Source organism: Anser cygnoides, chromosome 1 (assembly GCF_040182565.1).
Source record: "Anser cygnoides isolate HZ-2024a breed goose chromosome 1, Taihu_goose_T2T_genome, whole genome shotgun sequence".
Lineage (NCBI taxonomy): Eukaryota > Metazoa > Chordata > Aves > Anseriformes > Anatidae > Anser > Anser cygnoides.
Window position 1 is genome coordinate 148,744,971 of NC_089873.1, and position 25,162 is coordinate 148,770,132.

At 38.0% G+C, this 25,162-nt stretch overlaps 1 protein-coding gene across 5 annotated transcripts in view; it reads left to right on the plus strand.

The window, feature by feature from the left end:
• The window catches only part of MYO16 (myosin XVI), a 383,536-nt gene that overhangs the window by 163,484 nt on the left and 194,890 nt on the right, over positions 1–25,162 (plus strand). For all 5 annotated transcript variants that reach the window (XM_048077900.2, XM_048077901.2, XM_048077902.2 and 2 more), the window contains 3 exons: positions 1,308–1,432; positions 5,765–5,890; positions 24,280–24,355. In XM_048077900.2, coding sequence (XP_047933857.2) covers positions 1,308–1,432; positions 5,765–5,890; positions 24,280–24,355 — 327 coding nt within the window. The remainder of the gene's footprint in view (positions 1–1,307; positions 1,433–5,764; positions 5,891–24,279; positions 24,356–25,162) is intronic.

Below are 25,162 nucleotides of genomic sequence, written 5' to 3' on the forward strand. Positions count from 1 at the left end.
AATTCAGAACATAGAGCAATGTGTAGAATAGCATGTTAGAGAAAGAAAATTAATGGGATTCTTTGCTGGACTACATGTGGTATACCCATTTGTGTGAGCTCCAGCATAGCTTTAAACTATGAGACTTTAAATATGCTTTTACCCTGAAACATGCTTCAGTCCTTTTCCTTTTAGTAATGAAGAAAACCCTGCAGGAATTGTTGAAAAGTAAATGCTAAATGAATCATTCAAGTAAAAATATTTAAGCTACATACTTATTATTTAATTTAATTTATTATTTGTCACTTTTCAGCTCACTGACAAATGTGGAAGAGAACCAAGAAATCATTTATTCGTATGGTTTTTGTTATGTCATGACCATGGCAGAGAGGAAAGATTTTTATATTCATATTACATTTTCTATATATGGATGTAAATGACCACTGGAAGTTATGAGCAGAAGAATCAAGCCCTGAATTTTGGTTAGATATTCCAATCAAGCCAAAGCCAGTTGCAAATTTAACCACTCAGCAATTTTGTTGTACCCTCCGTTTCTAATTTTAAGTCTCTTCAGACTGGAGGCCATGCTTTCTTTTGGATATAGACTTCCTTGCGTATCTTCCTTTTAAAGCTGTACTTTGACAAGTGTTTCTTTCAATAGCAATGCTGACTCAAGCGGTCCCAGGCTCTTCATTCCTTTCATCCCCTCCCATTTGTTCCTGCCTCCAGACCACATTTTCACTAGGTTTATGGGCCTTGCAGTGGTCCAGGCCCAGCTGGAAAACTAATCCTGGCTAAAAATAACCTAGGCAAATAAAAAAGTGTTGAGTTTTAATGTCACTTGCTTCACTTCACAATCTCTCAAGCAGTTGAGCTGACAGATATGAGAGGTTGGTCTGGGGCACTGTAATGAATACAGAAGGGTGAAAGAATGCAGTCAAAAATAATATTCATTCAGTAAGTCCTAAAGACTTGGAGTGGCTTCCCTCAAGTGATTTTTTCCCATTCACAGCTGTTTTACTTCTCACAGGTTCAGTGGATTTAATGATATTCCAACTGCTTTGCCTACAACTGCTCTTGCCAGTTAACGGGATCACGACCATTTATCTGTTATTTCTGAATGACATTAAATCATCCATGTAGTGACTGATAAATAAAGATATGAATCAGTTTGTTGGTAAATATGAGCAAGTAAACATGTTCTGTAAATATACACTGAAGTCTAATTAAATGATGACTAGCCTTTTACAAAACCAGGAAACAAAATCATATGTGTTCTTGACTGATGAATGGAATAGCAGAAGGTTTTAGATCTTTCATTTTTCCAGGTGTCGAGCTGAATTCATTGCGTCAAATGAAGATACAGAGACCTATGACAATGCTTACAGATGTCCGACAGCTCATAGCAAGTGGAGGAAGCGTGAATCAAAAGAATGATGATGGAGTTACCCTGGTGAGTAGCAGTATGTAATAGAGTTTCAGCCCTGTGAATACGCATGTATTTCAACTGTAATGATGACTGGAAGTGCAGATGCAAGGCTAGGCTGTTCTGTACAAAAAGACATGAAGGAGTGTAGAATTTTGGTTCTTATTTGTCCTCTTGAGATTAAATATATGTCAATGCCCTGCACAGTACAGATTTTGAAATAGGCTAGTGCAATATCTGTGTCTTAATGTTAGCTTTCTTACTCTTGGCCACTGAATATGCAACACAAAAAATCAATAACGAAAAAATAAATATTGTGTTCTGTAGTTTAGAACTAGAACAGATACTTATGATCTTTGACATTGTATGTAAGAGAAGGCCTAAAGCTTCACCGAGTGATTACTGTGTTAGGCTCATATCTTCTGGCTGAGCTAGTCTAAAACACTATGTCGTGAAGCTGTCCTGTCTTGATTCAGTGTAAGGAAGCCTGCACCTTATCATTGGATAAATATTCCCGCTTCTAAATTTGCTTGTTATTTGTAATTGCAGGTTCTCATTTTTTTTCTTTTCTTTTTTTTTTTTCTAATGGATATTACTACTACACCAGCTACCAAATTATTTTAAAATTAATGTATTTTTCCCTAAATAGCATGTCTGTGAAATGTTCTCTTTGCATATAAAACCTTCAGCATCGTTATCAATCAGGAAATGATCATTCTCATCATTAAGATGTTGAATCAGTTTTTAAAAAATTGTTGGTTTTTTTTCCAAGTACTATACTAAATCAGAATTGTATGTGTTACTGAACCATTCCATTTATGCTGAATTGCACTCTGTGATAATGAATTAATACCAGATCATTTGTATTTAGTTCCACGTTTTAACATCTGTGGAGAGTTTAAATTATTAGTGTTCATATTCAACTATTAGCTTCATATTTGGGATTGTTGAATCCTAGCATTGGCTGTGTCTATTGACTTTTGGGGTGGCTGCCTCAAGGCAGTTAACTGTAGTTAAAAACAGGAGGGAAGGGTTGTGGGTGGGAAGGAATGAGGCAAGTTTTGTTTACTTTCATTCATAAAAGCATTAATTTAACTTCCACTTTCCTGATACCTTTAAGCTAAGCTGCTAACTCAGTACATTGCGAGTTGTTTGTACTTTACTCTTATTGCCACTTTGGTCTGAATTGGCTTCATTGAACCAAGTCAAGAATTTGCCTGATTATCACTTCATAAAACCTTTTCTGTAGTTAGCAGGAATAGCTGAAATGCATGTATGAAATGTGTTTAACAGTACTGCATATACCAGAAGAAAAGCATTTTTGATAGTTTGTTTCTTCTTGTTTGGTGGGATGTGAACAAAGGGGATATTTTTGGGCACAGTTTTTATGTTGAACTTTGATTTCTGGACTTCTTTCATAGTCTTGCCACAAGTAGCTACAGAGTGAATCATTTTGCTTTTGTTTGAGATTTGTATTATGTGAAAGTTTTGTCTTACAAATTGGTGGGAAATACAGAATTTGTTAGACTGCTCTGTCTCTATTCATGGGTATGGAGTCAGCCAGTCTGTGATAGCTGTGTGTGTATCAAAGGGCTCAGGGAACAGTTTTTTGTTGCCCTAAATATATCAGCACAGAGAAAACAACAAATATACCAGTTGTAAAGAGAAAATGAGATGTATTTTCTTTTGATAGAATCTAAGATGATACAGTTTGCAGCAGGAACATAATTATATTTGAAAGTGAGCGTACCAAAAAAACAGGTCTGTTGCTTTAATCCTATCGATTGACAGTCACCAAGTCTTTTTTTTTCCCAAGTAATAATTTTTTTTTTTATTATTTATTTATTTGCTTTCACTCTTTACTGTGTAATCAGTTGAGTATATATTATGTTCACTGAATGTGCTCCGTTTCTGAAGGTGTATTGTAAGCCATAGCCAGAAGTACATTCTTTATTTGATGTTGGGCATACCGAGAAGATAAACTTGTCAACACAGTGACAAGCTGCATCAGACTCATTGCCAGTTTGGAAGAGCACTGTTGCACAGGACTGCCCTAAAGCTAACTACATCTTCAGTTCAGATTGCTAAGCAGCAGATTAAGTACCTTATGGATGGAGTAGGTGCTATAAGTCCTGAACAGAGAGCAGTAGATTGGGAAAAAATGTTTAGTCTAGCTCACTTCTCAGCTCGATGTTCTACTGTATTTTGGTATATCTCTGGAAAACCTATATATACCCGTTGGTACAAACATAAACTACTTTCTTTGTGGCAGCAAAGGTGGAGAAGAGTGGCACTAAGCCCTGATTTTTCCACCTCAGGAATTTATTCTCTGTAGGTCACAAACAATCTTTTCTTCATACATTATCTAAGACCACGTGTAAATTAGGATCAATAAGGAAAAATTGATGACATACGTACGCACTCTCTTGTATTCATAGCACATACATATGTGTATATGCAGTACAGACACAGAATGATATGTGGTAAAACTATTTTTTCTGATAAATTCTCCTGTAATAATTTTTTCTTCAAAAGATTTTAGTCATTAAATATTTCCTTTGTCCTCTCAGCTTTTAAACTTCTTTAAAATAGTGCTTGTCAAATTGATGTTTGAATAGAAAATGTAATTTCTTTTGTTAAAAACAAAAAGCTGAAGCTATATCAAATTATGGGAAAATGTTGAGGTTTTTGTACATTTGAAATTAGAACATTTATGGTGAACATAATTGGTGTTCTGCCCCCATTCTAGGGGAAGATTTTTGATGTGCTGTAATGTGTTTCACCCCTCTGCATCAAGAATGTTCATAAAGAAAACTTTATGCTTACTCTCTGCAGGTACAGCTGAACCAGAAGTAAAAAAATAGTGGCAAATAATATCCTGGACTCAGTTTTTGGTGTCTCCTATGCTTATAGTGATTTTGCAACCCACAGTTCTAGTAAGAGGTTTATTGCAAGAGGTTTCTTGCCATTAGCCATCCATTCCAATTCTCAGAAAAATTGTCTCTTAGGCTAACAATGCTTCAAGGGGAAAAAAAAACAAACAAAAAACCCATGTGGTTGGGCTACATTATTTTGGTGTACAGGTTATCCCTGTTCTGCAGTCTTACTGAACCCTGTTCTTATTGACATTTACAAGGATTGATTCCTTCTGACTGTGGGTGGGGAATTACATTCTGCCAACTTCCAAATGCAAATTTTGTCTCCTTTGCTCCCGGAAATGGAGAGAATGTTTGAAATCATAGCAGAGAGCCATGAGAAAATAAACACCACTACCCTGTGAAATGACCCATTCTGGTCATGTGAAGGATCTGCCTCAACAGAGTTATTCACCATACATAAGAAACAATTTCCACTAAAATTTGCAAATGACAAATTTTCCCTCACGTAGGATTCCTTATTGTGTTTCTTCTTTCACTTGATTATTACTAGTAAATTACTAAGTAAATTATGCTGCCCTACCATTTCTTTCTCTATGAATCCAATTTTTCAAATCACCCATTAACAAAGATAATTTTTGAGCTTCCTCTTTTGCTTTCTTGACACTGCAGTTCTTAGTAACTTGTCTCTCATTCTGTCTTTGCTATTCCTATCAACAAGCCATGAGAAAGTACAGATAGCTTTGAAGTTGTCCCTGCTTTAATGGGAAGTTGCACTATGGGACCACCAGAGGTTCCTTCTTACCTGAGTTTCTCTCATTCTTTTACTTTATTTCCCTCTTCTTCTGTCCCACGGTACCTCTGAAATGAAGTATAGTGGTATAGAAAATCAATTTAAAGTATTAAAGCAATTCCACTCTAAATGATTAAATTATCTTGTGAAGCAACACAAGTAAAAGAAACAAAATCTCTGTGGTATTTTTTAAGAAGGTGTTTTTTTATGACTAATTTTGTGCTGCAAAGTCAACATGCTTAGATTGATTATGTGTTAATGAATTCCTTTTAGAATAAAGTAATGTCATCTCACATCTGGGATATTTGAACTGTCACACAAGAAAGTTAGGTCTAGGCCAAGCTCTGCTGAAATGTGTGAATATACCTGGGCTCTTGAAGTCAGTGAATAAGCTTTAAGTGGATATTGGATATTTGCTTGAAATTGTATGAAAACGGTCTAGTGAGACTGAATTGTTTATATAGATGTCAGTAAACTGACATTCTTATTTTTTGTTGGTTTTTGCTTATAACTGATAAGAAAGATTAAGTGGTGGTTTTCTAGAATGTTGCTTTCATGTGTGTTTTGAATTTGTTGTTACTGTGACTTATCCAGCTATGTCTGTAAGGCAATCAATATATGCAATAGTGCATTATGGTTTTTTTTCTGAGAACTCTAAACTAAACATCTCAAGACATTTTCGTATTGCAGCTGCACGTGGCCTGTGCAAATGGATACAAGAATGTTGCATCTCTGATACTGGATCACGGGGCTGATCTCAATGTAGTGGATAATCAGTACTGGACACCCCTACATTTAGCTGCAAAGTATGGACAGGTAAAGCATGATTTCTTCACCTCCTTTTCTTTTCTTTATGGTAGTCTTCTGTAGCAATAGCAAATATGTTCAAGACAGGGAGACTGTTCTGTTTTTAATGTGAAAAACGTACTCGTTTCTGTACTATAAGTGGCATATGGAAAATGACAGAGATCATTTGAGAATAAACATCGTAAAGCTATCATCCCAATACGACTCATTAAAATCAACAGCAGTTTGTCTCCGGCAAAAAATTAAATTTGCACTGAAATTTGAAAAGGAGCCAAAATAAGCACTTTTGTCTGTTGTTTTCTTATATTCTGATGTCAAACTCTTATTTTTAGCTAGTTTATTTGCTGTATATATTTCTGTGAATGTACAGGATCCACTTAACACAGTAGTTGCATTCAAAGTTTTCCAGACATTGAGCTGTGGAACGGTGCTCTGGGAGTGGGATTTGGAGGCTGTGTCTAAATATGACTTGTGCCTCTCAACATCCCACCATTTCACATTTCCTTCACCCTTACTCTCCCAGAACATGGTCAGAGCTCCTTTCTTATGTCTGACCACTTCATGATTGCTCCCCACAGCTACCACTGACACACCTGACAACTCACAAATCACCACTTACCCACAGACACCCTCCAAAAACCTCTCTGATGCATCCTAGCTCAGCATCCCACCCTCATGCCCTTTCTCCTGTCAGGTTTCTGTTGCAGCTCCTGGAAAATTCATCCCATCCCGTCTTTGTCCTCCACAAAGAGGGACTGAGATATACTCTGCTGTGGACAAAACACTGAGCTTCATGGTGTATCTCTGAATACAAATTGCTTTTTTCTCTTCAGATTCCTTCTGATGGCAGAGCTATCCTTCCTGACACTGTGGATGTAGGTGTACAGGGTTCGTCAGAAAATGTTTTAAATTGTAGTTGTTGCCGTATTTCTTTGGTATTTTGCCATCTTCTAATGTCTGTTTCTTGCACTTTGACTATCAACTGTGCTTTTAAAAGTAACTCAGAATGGCAAAAAGTTGTTGCTCCTAAACAGGACTCTGTTTGGTTCCCCCCCCCCCCTTTTTTTTAAATTAAAGTAAATTAAATAATTAAGTAAATATAAATAAAATTCTGTATAGACTTCTGCTGGAATATCTTCATAATATCAACTTCATAATAATCTTCACAAAAACTTCAGATAAATCTGTTTCTGATCTCACTGAAGACAATGCCATTTATTTAGCTGAATCTCTCTCCAATAATTGATGAGATGTAGGATTTTTGTTCATGTCTGTTTCTGGTATTTTAGTTGCTTTTTGGTACTCGGGAGAACAAACCTGTGAATTACGAGGCAAGTGCTGAGATACAACATGTGGGATGCTGCTGATTTTGTATCATCCTTGAATTGGTCTGCATAGGAAGCCAAGATGACTTTTTTATGGGTTTGGTTTATTTGTTTGCTGTTTGTTTTTTTTTTTTTCCTTTTTGTGTCTTTCACTGCAAGTGAACCACAAGTTAACGACCAGATTTAAGGAACAGGATCTAATCATGCAAAAATATCTAATAAAAAGTAGGAGATGTGTCTATAGGTATTCATAGATAATTCAAATACTTTATGCATATATATAAAAATTCAGCTCTGAGACTGCCTTCTTTAGAGAACTCCTAGTTATATATTTTAAGGTTGGCATATGTATTTAAGGGTACAATTCAGTACTTACATTATACATTGATTAATTTCTTATTGGTTATTAGCATGCCATACATGAATCTTCTTACAGTATATGTATTACTTTATTTCATTTTTGTATGTGCATTATTTTATTTTTATACTATTCTAATAGTATAAATGCCTTCCAAATGCTTTTTGGACTTCAGAAATTAAATACTACTTTATAGCAAGAAGATGTAGTAAAGCAATAGTAAACTTAAGTGTATTTGAGACCAGTTAACTGTGTAGGGATGTAGATTTCTCCTATTGAGATACTCTATATCTACTCTCTTAAAGGGTATGAAAGCTCAGTGTATTTTCACAGTAGATTAAATCGTTGGTTTATATATATGTATGGGTTAGTGTATACATGCTGAAATTTCTGGAAGGTTAAGTTTATGGAGAAAATTGTCTGCAAAAATATGCTGAGCAAACATTTTGTTAGCCAGGGAGGCATCAGTGACATTTTGCATGTATTATAGTTTTATTTTTCTCATCCCATCTTGTACCGTGCTGTGCTGTAGTTCTAATATCCTTACTGATCCCTCTGGATCCTGATGTTATACTGCAGGTAGACACATACTCGCTGTACCCATGTTCTGATTTCAGAAGGGCAAGAAAACTTTTTTCAGAAGTAATACAGTTGCAGGAGTGTAATCTTGAACGTGAGCTACTATTTCTTACATTTCAGGATGGCTTGAAAGTTCAAGCTTTGTACTGCACTAATGTAGTCATATAACGGCTACAAGTCTTATGTAGTGTGAAGCCTAATCCCTGGTTTCATTGAAAAAGACTTGAAAGGACTTATTCGAATGGAGTGAGAAAAAACCTTTCATTTGGCATGTGTGTATAACACACATATTTGTTTGCAACACTAACTCTGGATGACCTGAAATAGCTTTTTTTTGTCATAAAGTCAGGTATTTTTCTGTTTGAAACAGACCGCTACGTATAAAGTTTGTAACTGAAAATGGCTAGTGGGGAAAATATCATTATTTTTGGAGTGTTCTAAGAGCTCAGCTTGCTATTTTGTGAGATGATCCTTTTTGATGGCTCTTTGTTAGACTGTGTCTCTCTTCTGGACACTCCAGCCAGTAAGTCAGCTTCATCAGGGGCCCAGCTTAAACGTCTCTGCATTGACACATGTAGCATGGGCAATAAACCAGAGGAGTTAGGGATGTACAGATGCCTGCAGGCCTATGACCTCATTGGCATTACAGAAACATGATGGGATGGCTCCCATGACTGGAGTGCTGGAATGAAAGGATACAGGCTCTCTAGGAAGGACAGGCAGAGGTGGTGAGGAGGGAATGTCACTCTCTATGTCAGTGAGCAGCTGGAGTTCTGCCTGGGGTGGATCTGAGAGCTTAGGGGTCAGGATTAAAGGGAGGACAGGGACAGAGGACATTTTAGTGGGATTCTGCTACAGGCCACCTGATCAGAAAGACCAAGCAGGTGAGGCCTTCTATAGACAGATAGAAGCAGCCTTGCGTTGACAACCTCTGGTCCTCATTGGGGACTTCAACCACCCCGATATTTGCTGGAGGGACAGCATGGCAGGGCACAGGCAATCCAGGAGGTTCCTGGAATGCTTGATGATAATTTCCTTCTACAAGTGATAGAGAAGCCAATGAGGAGAGGTGCTATGCTGGACCTCCTTCCCACCAACAAGGAGGTGCTGGTGGGAAATGTGAAGTTCAGTGGCAGCCTTGACTGCAGTGGCCATGAAATGGTGCAGTTTTTCATTCAGAGGGCAGCTAGGAGGGAGCACAGAAAGCTTTCTACCCTAGACTTCAGGAGAGCAGACTCTGCCCTTTTCAGGGATCTTCTTGGTAGAGTACTATGAGACAAAGCCCTGAACAAAAGCAAGGCGCAAGAAAACTGGTTAATATTCAAGGATCACCTTCTCCAAGTTCAGAGGCAAAAACACTAGGAGTCTGCATGGATGAACAAGGAGCTACTGGCCAAACTCAGTCAGAAGAAGGAGGCCAACAGAGGATGGAAGCAAGGACAGATAGCCTGGGAGGAATATAGAGAAATCATCTGAGCAGCCAGGGATCAAGTTAGGAAAGCTAAAGCCCTATTAGAATTAACTTTGGCCAGGGACATCAAGAGCAACAAGACAGGCTTCTATAGGTATGTCAGTGATTTATCACTATTTATATCTAGTCTTTAGGAAAACTAGGGAAATTGTGGGCACTCTCTGGAAGGAAATGGCAGACCTGGTCACCTGGGCTATGGAAAAGGCTGAGGTACTTAGTGACTATTTTGCCTCGGTCTTCACGAGCAAGAGCTCTAGCCACATAGCTGAAGTCCCAGAAGGCAAAGAAGGGGACTGGGGAAATTAAGAACCTCTCAGTGTTGGAGAAGATCAGGTTCAAGACCATCTGAGGAACCTAAAGGTGCACAAGTCCATGACCTGATGAGATGCATCCACAGGTCCTGAGGGAACTGGTGGATGAAGTTGCTAAGTCACTGTCCACTGTATTTGAGAAGTTGTGGCAGGCAGTCAGTAGATTTCTCACTGACTGGAAGAGGGGAAACATAACCCTTGTTTTTAAAAAGGGAAAAAAGGGAGATCAAGGAAACTACAGGCCTGTCGGTCTCACCTCTGTGCCAGTTAAAATGATGGAGCAGATCCTCCTGGAAACTATGCTAAGGCACATGGAAAATAAGGAGGTGATTAGTGACAGCCAACATGGCTTCACTAATGACAGATCACGCCTGACAAATCTGGTGGCTTTCTGCAATGAGGGTTACAGCTTTGGTAGATAGGGGGAGAGCAGCTGACATCAGCTAGCTGGATTGTGCAAAGCATTTGACACTGTCCCCTGTGATACTCTTGTCTCTAAACTGGAGAGATATGGATTTGACATATGGACCATTCAGGGGGTAAGGAATTGGCTGGATTGTAACACTCATAGAGTTGCAGTCAGCAGTTTAATGTCCAAGTGGAGATCAGTAACAGGTGGTGTTCCCCAGCGGTCAGTATAGGGACTGGCACTGTTTAATATCTTTGTTGGTGACATGGACAGTGGGATGGAGTGCACCCTCAGCAAGTTTACTGATGACACCAAGCTGGGTGGTGTGTCGAAATGCTGGAGGGAAGGGATGCCATCCAGTGGGACCTGGACAGGCTTTAGAGGTGGGCCTGTGTGAACCTCTTGAAGTTCAACAAGGTCAAGTGCAAGGTCCTGCACCTGAGCCCAGACAATCCCAAGCACAAATACAGGCTGGGCAGAGAATAGGTTGAGAGCAACCCTGAGGAGAAGGACCTGGGGGTGTTAGTTGATGAGAAGCTCGGCATGAGCCGGTAATGTGTGCTTGCAGCCCAGAAAGCCAACTGCATCCTGGGCTGCATCCAAAGGAGGGTGGCCAGCAGATCGAAGCAGGTGATTCTCCCCTCCCCTGCTCTGCTCTTTTATGATCCCACGTGGTGTGCTGCATTCAGCACTGCACTAGAAGAGGTTTCCCAGAGAAGCTGTGGATGTCCTGTCCCTGGAAGGGTTCAAGGCCAGGTTGGATGAGGCTTTGAGCAATCTGGTCTGGCGGAAGGTGTCCCTGCCAATGTCAGAGAGGTTGGAATTAGATGACTTTTAAAGTCCCTTCCAACCTAACCCATTCTGTAATTCTGTAATTCTATCATTATGTCTGAGGTGATGGTGGCAGTGATTCATGCTATTCCCAGAGTTGTCGGTGAGGGGCCAGGCATCAGTTCTGCTAGTCACTGTACAAACACTTTGGGTACATGTGGATGAAGACAAATGAAGTAACATTGTACTCTTCATCGCTAAAAATAACAAAATAGAGAGGAAATATCTTCCCTATGTAGTGTTAGTAATAAAACTTGGAGATACCTTCTTTTCATTGTAGATAATTTGCCATCCTTATTTAGAAGATTAAACATGGTTTGAATGTGGATTCTCGTGGAAAAAAAAACAATTAAATCATTTAAATTGCTTTATCAAGAGGGATTTATGAGATGTCAGGAAAATATTTCATACAATAGCTAAGCCACCAGTGTTTTTACAATTTCCTTTATGATAATTTTGAAAAACATTTAGCCTTAATGTGAATTCGTGTGCATATCATATTTACAATTCCATTTTGAGTAGTTAATTATAGACAAATACAAGCATTGTTACTTTTTTGGGAGAATACAGTATGGCAAGGTGAGAATTACCTTAGTCAAGATGTGATTTGAAATAATCTGTTTTAAATAAAAATATATTTATGAGAAATTAGTTTTCTATGAGAAATTAGCCAGAAATATTCTTGTTTCCTGAGAAAGTCATTAATATAAATTCTTGACTCTGGCCCTTACAGTTTCTCCCTCTTGTAACACATATTTGTGGTAGGCTTTGTTTAAAAGTTTCACTTGAAAAACTCACTGCAGTGATAAACTGTATGCTTTATCAGAAGACAGTAAAAAATCTTTTTGGTTTTAGTTTGATGCACTACCATTTGTGCTTCCAGTGGGAAAGGCAGCCATTTTAAAGTGTGATAGACTGGCTTCCTTACAATTTCATATTTAAATGAATGAATCAGAGCCATTTAGATTCTAATAAAGATGCAAATGTCTTTTAAAATGTGAAAGTATAGACATGAAGTATCCCCTGAATCTTTTACTGTCTTTTCTGTCAGGAGTTTTATGTATTTTAATTCACATTTTTAAAAAGTTCATTTGTAATGCATTCTTCCACCTCAGTTATACTACAGATGCATACTACTTTGAATGTTCTTTTCAATCATTGGGCTGATTTCTTTCCTTCCAGCCCCCATCCAATATATAATTATTATCATTATATTTTATGAGTCCTGTGAACTGATAATTCTTTCTGTCTATGAAATAACTGTAAAATTCTTATCATTCAGATATATTTTTTGTCTGGTGAACCTGCTTAACTTACTAAAATGCAATTGAACGAGTTGTACAAGTTGCACATTATGTTCTTGGAGTGCTTTATGTTATAGACCGTACATACACACATCACCTTATGAAAAAAGTGAGTAGTAATATTCTTATGAAGAAATTATTATGTAGTTTTAGAGTGACATAAACACTCGGCTGAAGGAACAGCGCTCTGTACATATAAAACTTTATGTTTTTAAATACACAAAATACTAAAGAAGAATGACCCCCCCACACCTTGATATGGCTATTTCTATGATCATAACAAGAGTAGAGTTGGTACTAATTCACTTTACATGGAAAAAAATAAATTGAATCCACCGAAGTTTAAAATTTATAGTGAGAAAATTTAATTTGGAGCAGTAAAGGAGGAAATTTATGAAGAATATAGGCACTGGAAGCATAATGTTACAAAACTCAAGTTGTAAATTAATACACAATGTAAGTGGATCACAAAAAGCTTATTTCTCCAGCTTCCACAGTAAACGATATGATAAATTGTTGGAGCAATGATACATTATCCTGAGTGAGCAAAGCATGTGAAAAACATCACACTCACCCCTATTAATCAAATTCTGGCTTGTACAAGCACCTTGATAATGGCAAAAGCAGTTTTATTTAGGATGGGATTCTTCTCAACTAAATTTAGCTAACTACAACTTGAATACAAATTCAAAGCTTTTCCTTACCAGAATGAAGACTAACCTCTAGGGTGCAATTTAGGCAAGTCTAAGAGGTGCATTTAAAGTAGGTGGGATGAATCATTACTTGGAGGTCAGCCTCTCCCTCAGACTACAGAGGGTATAAGCAACTAACAGATGCTAGATGTCTAACTTGAACACTTTAACAAAATATGAGAGAAATCCAGTCCACAAAGGATGGGCAAACAGGCCAAAGGATAGGTGAATTGCACATTGGATATTCTGCTTCTCCCTAGTCATTGTAAAGGGGGCATGGAGCAGATGTCTCACTCTTAAATGACATAAAGCTGCACAGAGTAAATCCTACATAGGCAGTACAGTTAAAGACTTACAACAATACCTATCTTATCAAATGCAAAATATAATGGATTCCTTGTAAAGAGAGAATAACTAGGAGTTTTCAGTGTCAGTATATCTTACCTAATGTTTTAAAAAAAGATGTAGCTACATTTATATATATTTGGAGAGAAAAGCAGTTTCAAATATTCTAGTCACTGATAAATTTACTATCTACAATTTGCTCAAATGGTTATAGTCTCAATATTGAAAAAGAATATAAGTGAATGATAAATGAATCATGCTATTAGTGCCTGAGTGTGTAGATCCAGTGTAGAATTTCTTCCTTTATTGCATAGAAGTACAGGATAATACTGCTGAGTTTGAGGAGTATTTACAGGATGTGGCTATTGAGTATAGGATAAGGTAACTGAGGCTACTGCCTGAAGGTCAGTCTCTCTTTTTGTAAAATGATGTTTGCTTTGCAGAAACTGATTAGGTTACCGATCAGTGCATTGGTAGACTGGAAATCGAAATACTGCCAGCTGCAAACATTAAAAAACAATAGTAATAGCATTGAAAAATAGGAATATTTTTAAGCATGGTACTTCTGAGTTTCTAGGACTGTTGTCATTTTCCACCCTGTAAATATAAGGACTAAAACCAATTTTTTATTTTTAATGCAAGTTGAGAGTCTCACATAATACCTAAAAAAAGACACTATTGTGGTATTAAGGTCTGAGTTGCTCAATAACTTAATAAAATGATGGAATATAATAACCTCTTCAAAACACACGCAAATCTGCATCAATGGCACACAAAATCCTATTCAAAATAAGATTATGAAGGCAACAAAGCAAGCCTCAAGAAACTAGAATGTGCCAGGATTGCTTAAGTAAGTTTAACAGGGCCTTTTGAGCATATGCATTCTATTTGATCTAATTGATGGCAATTTCAGCTTCTTCTCTCATTCACATACAGCATGGGAAGTGCTGATCTATTGGTGGCTATTGCCTGTGCACACCAGAGTGGGACATACAGTCACTGGGATACCACACCTCTCATGCCCTCGCTGATACCAACTGAGGAAGGGCAACTTGTGTTTCTCAGGCTGATGCCCTCGTTTGTATTTAGCATAGCGATCTCTCTGTGAGCAGCTAGTAGTCTGGCACTGGAAGTGCTGTCCCTGCTGGACACCTTCCGGGCTGCTGTGATCAAGAGAGCACGCACTCGCCCTCCCTGTGGTGGGAATAGGCTGAAGCTCTGACGCTTGCCTTGGGTACTTTGGCAGATTTCCCAGGCACAAGCTGTTTCTTTGTTGTTTATCACAGAAATGTCACCTTTCAAACCAGCTATCAGAGGCGTGCAGGTCAGAGCTGACTCCCCAGTAGCTTAAATACTACCTCTCCCAAAATTTCATCCTTGGGGGATGCTGCCTGCCTGTGTATAAACTGTTAAATTGCTAAATCAAAGAAGGCTAGGGATTAAGCCAGGGAACAGTCTGACTCGCATTCACATTGTTTAGAGCTAGCTTTCTCTATAGAAGATTAGTCTTGTTTCTAGAGAGCTGGTTGGAGTGGTCCAAAGCAGAGTCAGGGACAGAGCTAACAGTTAAGCAGTGTGGATTATAAGGGTTACTTAAGCTTGCTCCATTGCACTCTCTTATTTAACAAGATGGATTTAGCATGTGGCTTTGAGGCTTTAACAGTTTCATGATATCAAAAAAAAAAAAAAAAAGATTGTTGAACTGCTGGCTGCCTCTACAAAAGTAACTCTTGCAATAGAAAGGATTTGCCATTAAGCATAAGTAAACAAAAATTGTTTAGTGAGCTCAGATGTTTAGCTTATGTTTCTTATTATATTATATATATCCTGTGTCATTTTTAAAATTTGTGTGTGAAACTGGCAATGTGTAAGTATATTCTCCCTTAATACACATTTGGTTGGGCTGAATCATACCCTTCTGTCTAGTTAGTTCATCCAAACACAGCATTTCACAGCTGAAGTTTGAGAGAACACATCTTGTTACTAGTTGTCTAATTTGCTTATCGTTACCGGAACACATTAGTAATTCAACCCAACTATGAACTATTTTCTTATGCGCATGTTGACCCCAAAATAGGAGAGAATCCACAGAGATCGTTACAATATGCTACAGTGTAGACAGGATACCTGAACTCTTTGTAGGAAATGATATTAAATCTCATTCCACTTTGGCCATTTCTATAGTAGTTCCTTTGATTGCAGTTTCTGGACTTCTGCAAACACGTTCCACAAATATTTTCAATGAGAAGAACCTAAAGAAGCAGGTGCTTGTTCGGTATTTCAAAGAGAATAGAGTATAGTCACTCTGGGAATACATATTTTCTCTGTCAAGCAGCTGGAATCTTTCATTTATGGTCAGAAAATCCTCTCGAGAATGCTTTATCCAGTCATATCTCACCCTCTTTTCTTTAGTCTTTTTGTTCATCTTCGGCATTCATGATGATACTCAGGTAGAACAGCAGCATTTCCCTTCAGATCCAATTACACTCATTTTCCTCAAGCAGAGAGACCTCTTTGGGATTTCTGCCTGTGATATCATTCTTTCACTCTCAATGTACTCAGAAGTTTTCTGTGAATCTTTCAAATGCTAATTTCGGGTACAGAATACTAAGGCAAGAGAAGCTAGATTCACACAATACCAAATGATAACAAAATAGAAGTACAAGTTTAAGCTTCATACACAGACTCGGGGCAGCCTCGATTTCCAAAAATACTATAAAATTCTCAGTGGTTACAAGTATGTAGTTAAAGCTGAGATGTGCATTGGCTACATGATGTTTATTTCACTACTTCAGGATCATAGCGATCAAAATTAAAATTAATTTCCTTGAAGTAACAGCAATAGTAACTATCTCTTATATACATAGTATGTATATATGAAAATAGGAGAGGCGTATATCATAAACAAGGTTGAAAAGACTGTTCAGGCAAAAACTTTGAGAAGTGCCAGATTTATGATCCTCTGTGGCACGAATATAGAACTTGTATGAGCATAACTTAAAACATCTTTCATCACAAGATCATGCAATATTTTCCCAATGTAATCTATTTTTTTTTCTCTGTCTAATTTCCTGGAGGACTGAAAAATAGAAATGTAGGTTATAGTCTTGAAGTAAGGACTGCTTAAGTCTTCACGTCAGCTGAAAAGAAAACTTTTTACTGACCTTTGTCACTTTCTTAAGTAGCTGAAAACAGTATTATGTTGTCCTTCTTTAGTCAAACTATTCCAGAGGCTTAAAAAGTGCATTTAAGCAGTAAAGGTTAAACACACTGACTACAGAAAGGTAGTGGTGACACTTGGGGAATCTGGGTTCCATTCCAAACTCTGTCTATAAACAGGCCCAATCTTTACAGTTCATTCCTCCCACGTGTAACCTTATTTGTTCCATTCCCTCCAGTCTGTTCCATTCTTGTTTTTATTCCATTGCTTCGGTGTCCCATTTATTTGCCTGGCTTCGTGTCTCATCTTAGGCTTCTTATCCCAATCCTTCTTTCCTTGCACAGCCAGTTTCTGTCCCTCCTCCTCTCCCTGGTTCTCGTCCAAGCTTTATTTTCTCTACTTTGGCTTCATGCCAACCTTCCTGCCCTTCTGTTGTACTTATCCCTTTCTCCCACTTGCTCACAGTCCCAATCTCCCTTGTTCAATCTCAGTGTTTTTTCCTCACAATGTCACTTTCCTCTTTCATTTTCTTTTTCAGCTTAGTTTGTCTCTGCCTACATCCTGGCTCCTTGCCACATCTCTCTTCTTCCCTTTCACTTCATTTATTTGATGCTGTTTGTTCCAAAGTCCAGTGTTTTATTCATGCTCTGTTCTATTTTTCCCCTCCACTCTTACTACCCTGCTGTTCATCTCATACCTGCAACCTACTTTTTCTAATCTGTTCCACTTTACTGACCGCAGGTGGCTATGGTCCCCTTTTCTCTGTGCTGAAACAGGGAAAATATCTTCCTTGTCTATATTGTATTAAGAAGAGAGATCAGTAATGAGTTTCAGACATCATTTCATGTTTCTAGAACAGTACTACGGATGAGATTAGCAATTGCAGAGAAAATGCTACTTAGCCCCTGAATGATAGATACTGCTTTTATTTTTTTACATATGGAACTTTGGCTTCAAGGAAGACGCAGTCTTTTAAGGTGTACTATTTTGTAAGGAACAACGAATATACGATATGATCTTCAAAACTGAAATCACAGAAACTCTAACAGTTTAATAATTGCCTTACTTAAAAATGTTGGGCATCTCAGTCACAGGCTCTACATTTTTTTTTTTCCCCAGTATAAGTAAATATAGTTCCCTAACCTGCACTTTTCTTAATATCCTTGATGCTTTGCTAAGTGCCTATTCTCACTTCATTCTATTAATTAAATACATCTCCAGTGCTTTTCAGTTTAGTTTCTTACATGATCACTTACCTGATCTTATTTATTCCATCTGCTCAATATATGGCTAGCCTGAAGTTACAGCAATTCCATAACAGAAGCTTAGTAATAATAATAATAATTGTAATAACAAAAACTGAAAGTACTTACCTGATTTATATTTTTTATTGCAGATCTTTTGAACATCCAAATTTTTTCTGGCTAACAGAGCCACTGGTACTGGTTAGACTAACATTTAGGCCTACAGTGGACTTAAGAGCAAAGGTGGGCTCTTTGGTTTATCCATTAGAATCTAAAAAACTGTCTTGTAAGCATCTGGTGCCTATGATTTTTTCAAAAGTTTGCAACTTGAGAACAAAGAGACAATGAAAAGGATATTGTCAGCCCACAGAATTCATCTTCTGCCTAATACGAAGTCTTCACGTCATACAAACATGGGAGCTCACAAGGGTTGAACAATATATTTTCCCACACCCTGCTCCCAGAAGTGCTTCATTTTTGGCTGATTTATCTTTCTGACACACACACACACACACACATATATATATATATATTTTTTTTTTAAGGAATCATAAAAACTCACAGGCAGCAGTCCTAGCAAAGTGCCTAGTAAAAATCACAGTGAGGTGAATATTCACTTTTCCAGTTCAGTGAAGTATAATTTAGCCTTATAAGCAATTGAAACCTGGTTCTTATGAGTGCAGTTGAAGTCCATGTTACTCAGTGGTGAAAACTGTTGTTAATAATGGTCTAACCAGTAGTTTTGCCTAGGGTTTTGTTGTGTTTAGTGAATAAGGACTGTAGATATTAAAATAATTCTTGAGGATTTCACTTTTTCCCCACACAACATTGTGAGATTTATGGTCCAAAAAATTTTTGATATAAGGTTGTTGGTCCACTGGTTTCCTATTATGTGGCTTTGTCCAGCTGTGGATGAGAGTATGCCAGGGACCACATCCACAGAAAATGGAGTGGGAATCTACAAAGTGACAGTAGGTAGAAGGCAATTGCACGAGGAAGGTGGGAAAGTCTTAGTGAAAGAGAACTGAAGGATAGATGTCAAGAAAAAAAAGTAGAGTTGTCCCCAAGGAAGTGTAAGAGCACAAATAAAAGGATGGAAGAAAAGTTGTTGAGACATGTAGGGAGGTAGGAGTCTCAGAGGGAACAGAGAGAAAGAGCTTGGGGAAGCAAAAATGGTGGGTGGGTGAACGAAAGGTTGATCATGAAGCAGGTCACTAAGGGTGGTAGGAAATCTCCAACTTTGTAAAAGAAAAAGAGGAGTGGGCAGAAATGTTGGTTTCGATAGAAGAAAAGTGAGGGACTGAAGGAATTTGCTGCTGGGGGTGCATGCAAATTAGGTGATGCATATTTATTGCTGTACAAATTAACACATGAGCATGTTTGCAAAAAACCTCCAGTTTTCTAAGTTTATGACTTGAGCAGGTATTTCTCCAATGGTAAATAAAAGGAAATAAATAATATCTCAAATAGTTGTATTGGGGCTTAATAATAATTATAATTATATATATAATTATATATAATATATAATTATATATAATATATAATTATATAATAATTAATATATAATATAATTACATATTAATTATTATATTAATTATATATTAATTATAATTTAATATATAATATATAATTATAATTACAACATATATATATATATATAAAAAATATAATTATAAATAAAAATTTAATAATTCAAGAGGTCAAAGTTCAGCCAGAGTGAGCAGCCCAACCTCTGTGGGTGCTGGCACAAGTTTAGTGTCCTGTGCATTAATTCAGAAGAAAATATCTGACTGGACACGAAAGGAAGAGAGACACTTTTCAGGAGCACTGATTCTGCTCTCCAGCTAATTCACTAGCCTTAAAACTAACATGGCGTGAGAGCAGATCAGAACTGCCTTTTCAGCCTTTGGTGTATAGGAAGAGTCCTGAGGAACCTCTATCACTCCTTCATGCCCTATTTCCTACCCTGTCACTGCGGTCACTTATCTGTGGCAACAGGCCTCACAGTTATCAGCTGGACAAAATTTGTGCATATCAGCTTATGGTTTATGAAACTGAGCATTTGGCTGTCTTTGTGAATCTTTTGTGTGTGGTAAAACTTAGCCCCTTTTTCTTTTGCAGAGGGAAATTTTGTAATTTTTGAAAACTTTGTAATATGCCTACTGTGGTTAATCTATTTATGCTTTTTTTCCCTTGTAACTTTTATTGTACTCCTTGTTTCATTACGTTTAAAGAGCTGTTCAACTCCAGTGGTCCCCTGTCCAGCAATGTTCATCTGTGCATATTTTTCTAGCTCCTTTGATCATAAGTGTTGCTCCCATTAATGTGAATCACACTTCATTTTCTTGTAATATTTCCTATGAGTACTAAAGTTCACTGCAGGAGGCAGGCTGCATTTTTCTTCGCTTTCTACTTTAGAAAAAAACAGTTCTGTTGGTGTAACTGTAGTAGTAATCTGTCTGCACATCTGATCGTGCAATCTGTCTTGTTTATCAAGCTCAGATTTCTCAAATGCACAAAAAAACATTTTATTTATATAAGACTTTGTAAAGCTGTAATTAATATAACCTTTCTTAATATATTTTCATTAAAAATTTCCTATGTCCACAGATATTCAAACTGTTAAAAGTTCACTAACTAGTTCATGGAGATGAAATGGTCTTCTTTGGAAAAGCTGTAGGTGAACTGTTACATTACACAGTCACAGAATAGTTGAGGTGGAAAGGGACCTCTGGAGGTCATCTGGTCCCATCCCCTGATCGAGCAGGACCACCTACAGCAGGGTGCCTGGACCATGTCCAGGCGGCTTTTGAAGATCTCCAAGGAGGAGATCCCACAGCCTCTTTGGGCAGCCTGTGCCAGTGCTCTGCCACTCGCACAATAAGAAAGTATTTCCTGATGTTCAGGGGGAGCCTCCAGTGTTCCAGTTTCTGCCCATTGTCTCTTGTCCTAGCACTGGGTACCACTGGAAAGAGCCTGGTTCTGTCCTCTCTGCACCCTCCCTTCAGTTACTGATATACATTGATGAGATACCCCCTGTGAGCCTTCTCTTCTCCAGGCTGAACAGGCGCAGCTTGCTCAGCCTTTCCTCACAGAAGAGAGGCTCCAGTCCCAAATCATCCTTGTGGCCCTTCATTGGACTCTCTCCGGTAGCTCCATGTCTCTCATGTACTGAGGAGCCCAGAACTGGATCCATTACTCCAGATGTGGCTTTGGCAGTGCTGAGTAGAGGGGATCACCTTGATCTGCTGGCCACACTCCTCCTAAAGCAGCCCAGTAAGCTGTTGGCCTTCTTAGTGGTGAGGGCACATTGCTGGCTCATGTTCAGCTTGGTCTCTACTAGGAACCAAACGTCCTTCTCTGCAGAGCTGCTTTCCAGCTGGGTTGCCCCCAGCATGTGCTGGTGCTTGGGGTTGTTCTTCCGCAGTGGCAGGACTTGGCATTTCTGTTTGTTGAATTACATGAGGTTCTGTGATCCCATTTCTGCAGCCTGTCAAGGTCCTTCTGGATGGCCACATGACCCTCTGGTCTATCAGCCACCCCTCCCAGTTCTGTGTCATCAGCAAACTTACTGAGGTTTCCCTCCACCTCATCACCCAGCTCACTAATGAAGATGTTAAACAGGACTGGATCCAGTATTTACCCCTGGGGTACACCATTAGTTACTGGCCTTCACCTAGACTTCTTGCCAGTGATCACCAGCCTCTGAGCCCATCCACTGAGCCAGTTTTCAATCCACTTGAATGGTGGAATGTCAATGCCTTACGTGTTACTCTGTTCGGCAAACATAACATCAGAATGGCCTGGGAACTGAGATTTACAGTGTAGTCTTGGGGATGTTTTGAAGACATCCTTTCCAGGTGCAGCCTGGAAAAATCATGGCAATATGCATTTGAAAATATATTAGTGATGGGCAAAGTCACTGACTGATGTGAAGCTGGAACAGGAGTCTGAGAGCTGAAAAGGTAAGGCACAGAGGGTGTATGAAGGCCTTTGAAAATGAGGGCAAGCAGCTTATGGCCTGTGAGAAAAGAAGGAACCCATAGGGAATCTAAAAGGTATGACTTCCATATTAAAGAGGTAAGGAAGAAAATATTCCTTGTGACAGTATTCTCAACAGTCAGATGGCAAGACACCCAGGAAGGGATGTCAAAGAGAGGTAGAAAAATTAAAATTTGGTCAGAACGCTGAGAGTATCTACGTATATAGAGGGAGTTGTACTTTAGTTGTAAAGAGAAGTAACTAAGTGTTTGATTTGTGAAGGAGAGTACTCAGAGCTAAGTTCTGAAAAGAGAGAAGTAGGGTGGAAGAGGTTTCCATGTGTCCTGTCAAAAGACACTGAATAAATATTTAGAGGCATAAGAGGAAAATCAAGGCAAGTGACATTTTTAAGCAGATGTTTTAAATAATAGCTGTTACTAGTACTTCTCTGCACAGTGAATCATCACTTAATAATTTTTTCCCCTCTACATAAAATGGAAATAAGAATCAAAATACATATTGATGTTTTCTTTAGATATTTCATTAGATATTGCAGTTTTTCTTATCATATCTACTTTATTTGTAACTCCGCAACTAAAATACTTTTGGACAGTGGTAATTTGCTATGATAATATATATATTTCTATTGTCAGGCACAGTTCAGAAGATAGAGCAACTGGATTTTAAAATACTGCTTCTAAAAGATAAGGGAATGACGTTAAAATTAACACAGACAGTTCTGGTTATCCTAGAGCAGGTAACTGAAATTAGCAGTGACCTGAATGCCTTAGTTGTGGTGATGTGCATCAAGGATTTCCAGCTGGAGTTATTTCTTTGACAGCAGGAAGCATTGGCATCACACCATGTAAGGGTCTTCGTGTGGCATAAATCCAAAACTTGGGTAACCCAAAACGCTGTTTGTTGTTACTAAATCGAAAGTGCATTAAAAAAACCTCCTTTGATACAACCTCTACCACTTTTCACAATGGCTGTTAATGAGATTACGGAACTGCCGCTGATTTAGTCAGTTTAATGACTAACGACATTCCATTTTTTTTTCATAATGAAAAATCACAGAGATATATGTGTTGAGGGTTCTTGGTTGAAAGCTGGGCTAATTGGATTTGGAAATAAAGCTGTTATGGCTTCCTCCCTGCTTCCACGGTTTGCTGAATTTTCTGCTGTTACAGCCAGAATGGAAAGCCCACATTAGAAAGCCATGGAGTGCAAGATCATTTTATTTTTATAGAAATTTATAACAATATTTTCCTGGCTTTCTGCAATTAGAGGTTTGATTTTTTCCTCCCTGCATTTAGCTGATTCTTCCTTATCATGTTTTTTCCTAGTAAATTGTCTAAAAAATATTGAATCCACATGGAATTTAATATTTAAATTGCAGTATTTTCCTTCCTTTTCAGCCCCTATGTTATTAATCTATCATTTGTTTGGTTTTGTGCCGAATTGCTATCTTTTGCCTTACCTGCTGTCTGATCTAGGTCTCATTTTTCTTTAGCTCTCTTCTGCTCTAAAGAATCCTTTTTCCTGTGCACCCTACTTTCCCCTGTGCTCTCCCTCCTCTGTTGGTTACATTTACTTTATAAATTTTATTTTTCTTAGCAAAAAATTAAATTGCAAACAGTTCTCTCATTTAGTTGATCTCTGACTTTGCTTCTAAATGTATTTTTCTTTCTTTTGTAGTTTCTTACTATTTTCTTACCAACCAATTTATCAGGATAGACATTACTACAGTCTTTGATGGAGAAATATCCTTTGAGACTTCAGTGGAGTGATAGGAAAGCTTGCTAAAAACAGTTGCTTGCAGCATTTATGCAGGAATTGAAAAATATGTTTTAGACTTTTTCATTATATGATACTATACCCTACTCTACTGTACTATAATTGTTCCAATTACTAGTAGGTTAAATTGACTTGGTAAACATAAGATAAATGTGCCAATTTCTACTGCTGACAGAGAAAAGATTTACTTCCATGGTGGCTGTGAGTCATACCCCTTTGGCAGTGATGGTACACAGCTGGTGAATTAGTTAGGCATAAAGAAATATTTGTGATCCCAGTCATGACAGGTGGTGATGGAAGGTTAGTTTTTTTTTTCCTTGCTGATTTGGATTTGTTTGCACATTTAAGGATGGAGGGAGAGTTCAGGGTTGGACTTGTGCTGAGGATACACTGAAACTGTAATAGAACTGTATTTTACTTTGTCTCTGGTGAACTATATGAATGTGTAGTAGCTCCAGAAGGAGCTGCAAGTGTTGCCTTTGGTTATTGTATTACTTCACCTAGTGCAGGAAGGACCAAATACACTGAATGACAGCTGTACTGTTCCTGCCCTGCTTCTGCCATTTCAAAGACCTGTTTTGCCTGTTTCAGACCCACCTTGTGAAGCTGCTTTTGATGCACTGGGCAAATCCCAATCTTCTTAACTGCAATAATGAAAAACCTTCAGGTAGGTGAAAATCTATGTGTATTATGTGTGCTAGTTACTGTGACACTTTTTTCATTTTTACTAACTTAGTTATGAACACATACACATATTTAAGTATACATATGCATATAGTTTATATAGTGTGTGTAGTTACATACATATATACACGTGTTTATAGTTTTTTGTATATTGCTGAGAACTGCTAGTCACAGTCATGAAAGATGTCATATCATATGATAGCATTTTCTTCCACATGTTGCATTCTCTGGTTATTTTTAGTTATGTTTCTTCCTTGTAAGTTTGTCAGTGCTTGGTGATAGCTGCATTTCTGCTTCCTTGGTGACTTCTTACTGAGTTCCCTTCTGTTTCTCAATTGATGATATCACATAGACTGGAATTCCTGTAGCTGCTAAATGAACACAAATTCACCATCCAGATTTCAAATGTAGTAGCTGTAGTTTCCCATAGAAGAAGGCACCTTCTTTGATCAGATAGCAACAGGAGCTGAAGCACTGACTCTAAAGGAAGTAGAATTATAGACTGAATTAGGTTGAAAGGGACTTCATATCTTCAGGTCTAACCCAGGGATCAAGGCAGAGCTAATGTCAGTAATGCTAGATAGCAGTGTTGGAGAGAAGAAACATGTAGTTGTTCAACCTTCCAGGCCTAGGGTGAAATGAAAATGGAACCCAAGAATGTAGAAAATTGAATTATTTCTTTTTAGGAGGAGAAACTTCCTTTGCATAATAAAGGAAGTTAAGTTATGCTTCAAATAATGAAGTAGCTACAAGTATACTCTTAAGGAACTCCACAACACTTACATTCAGG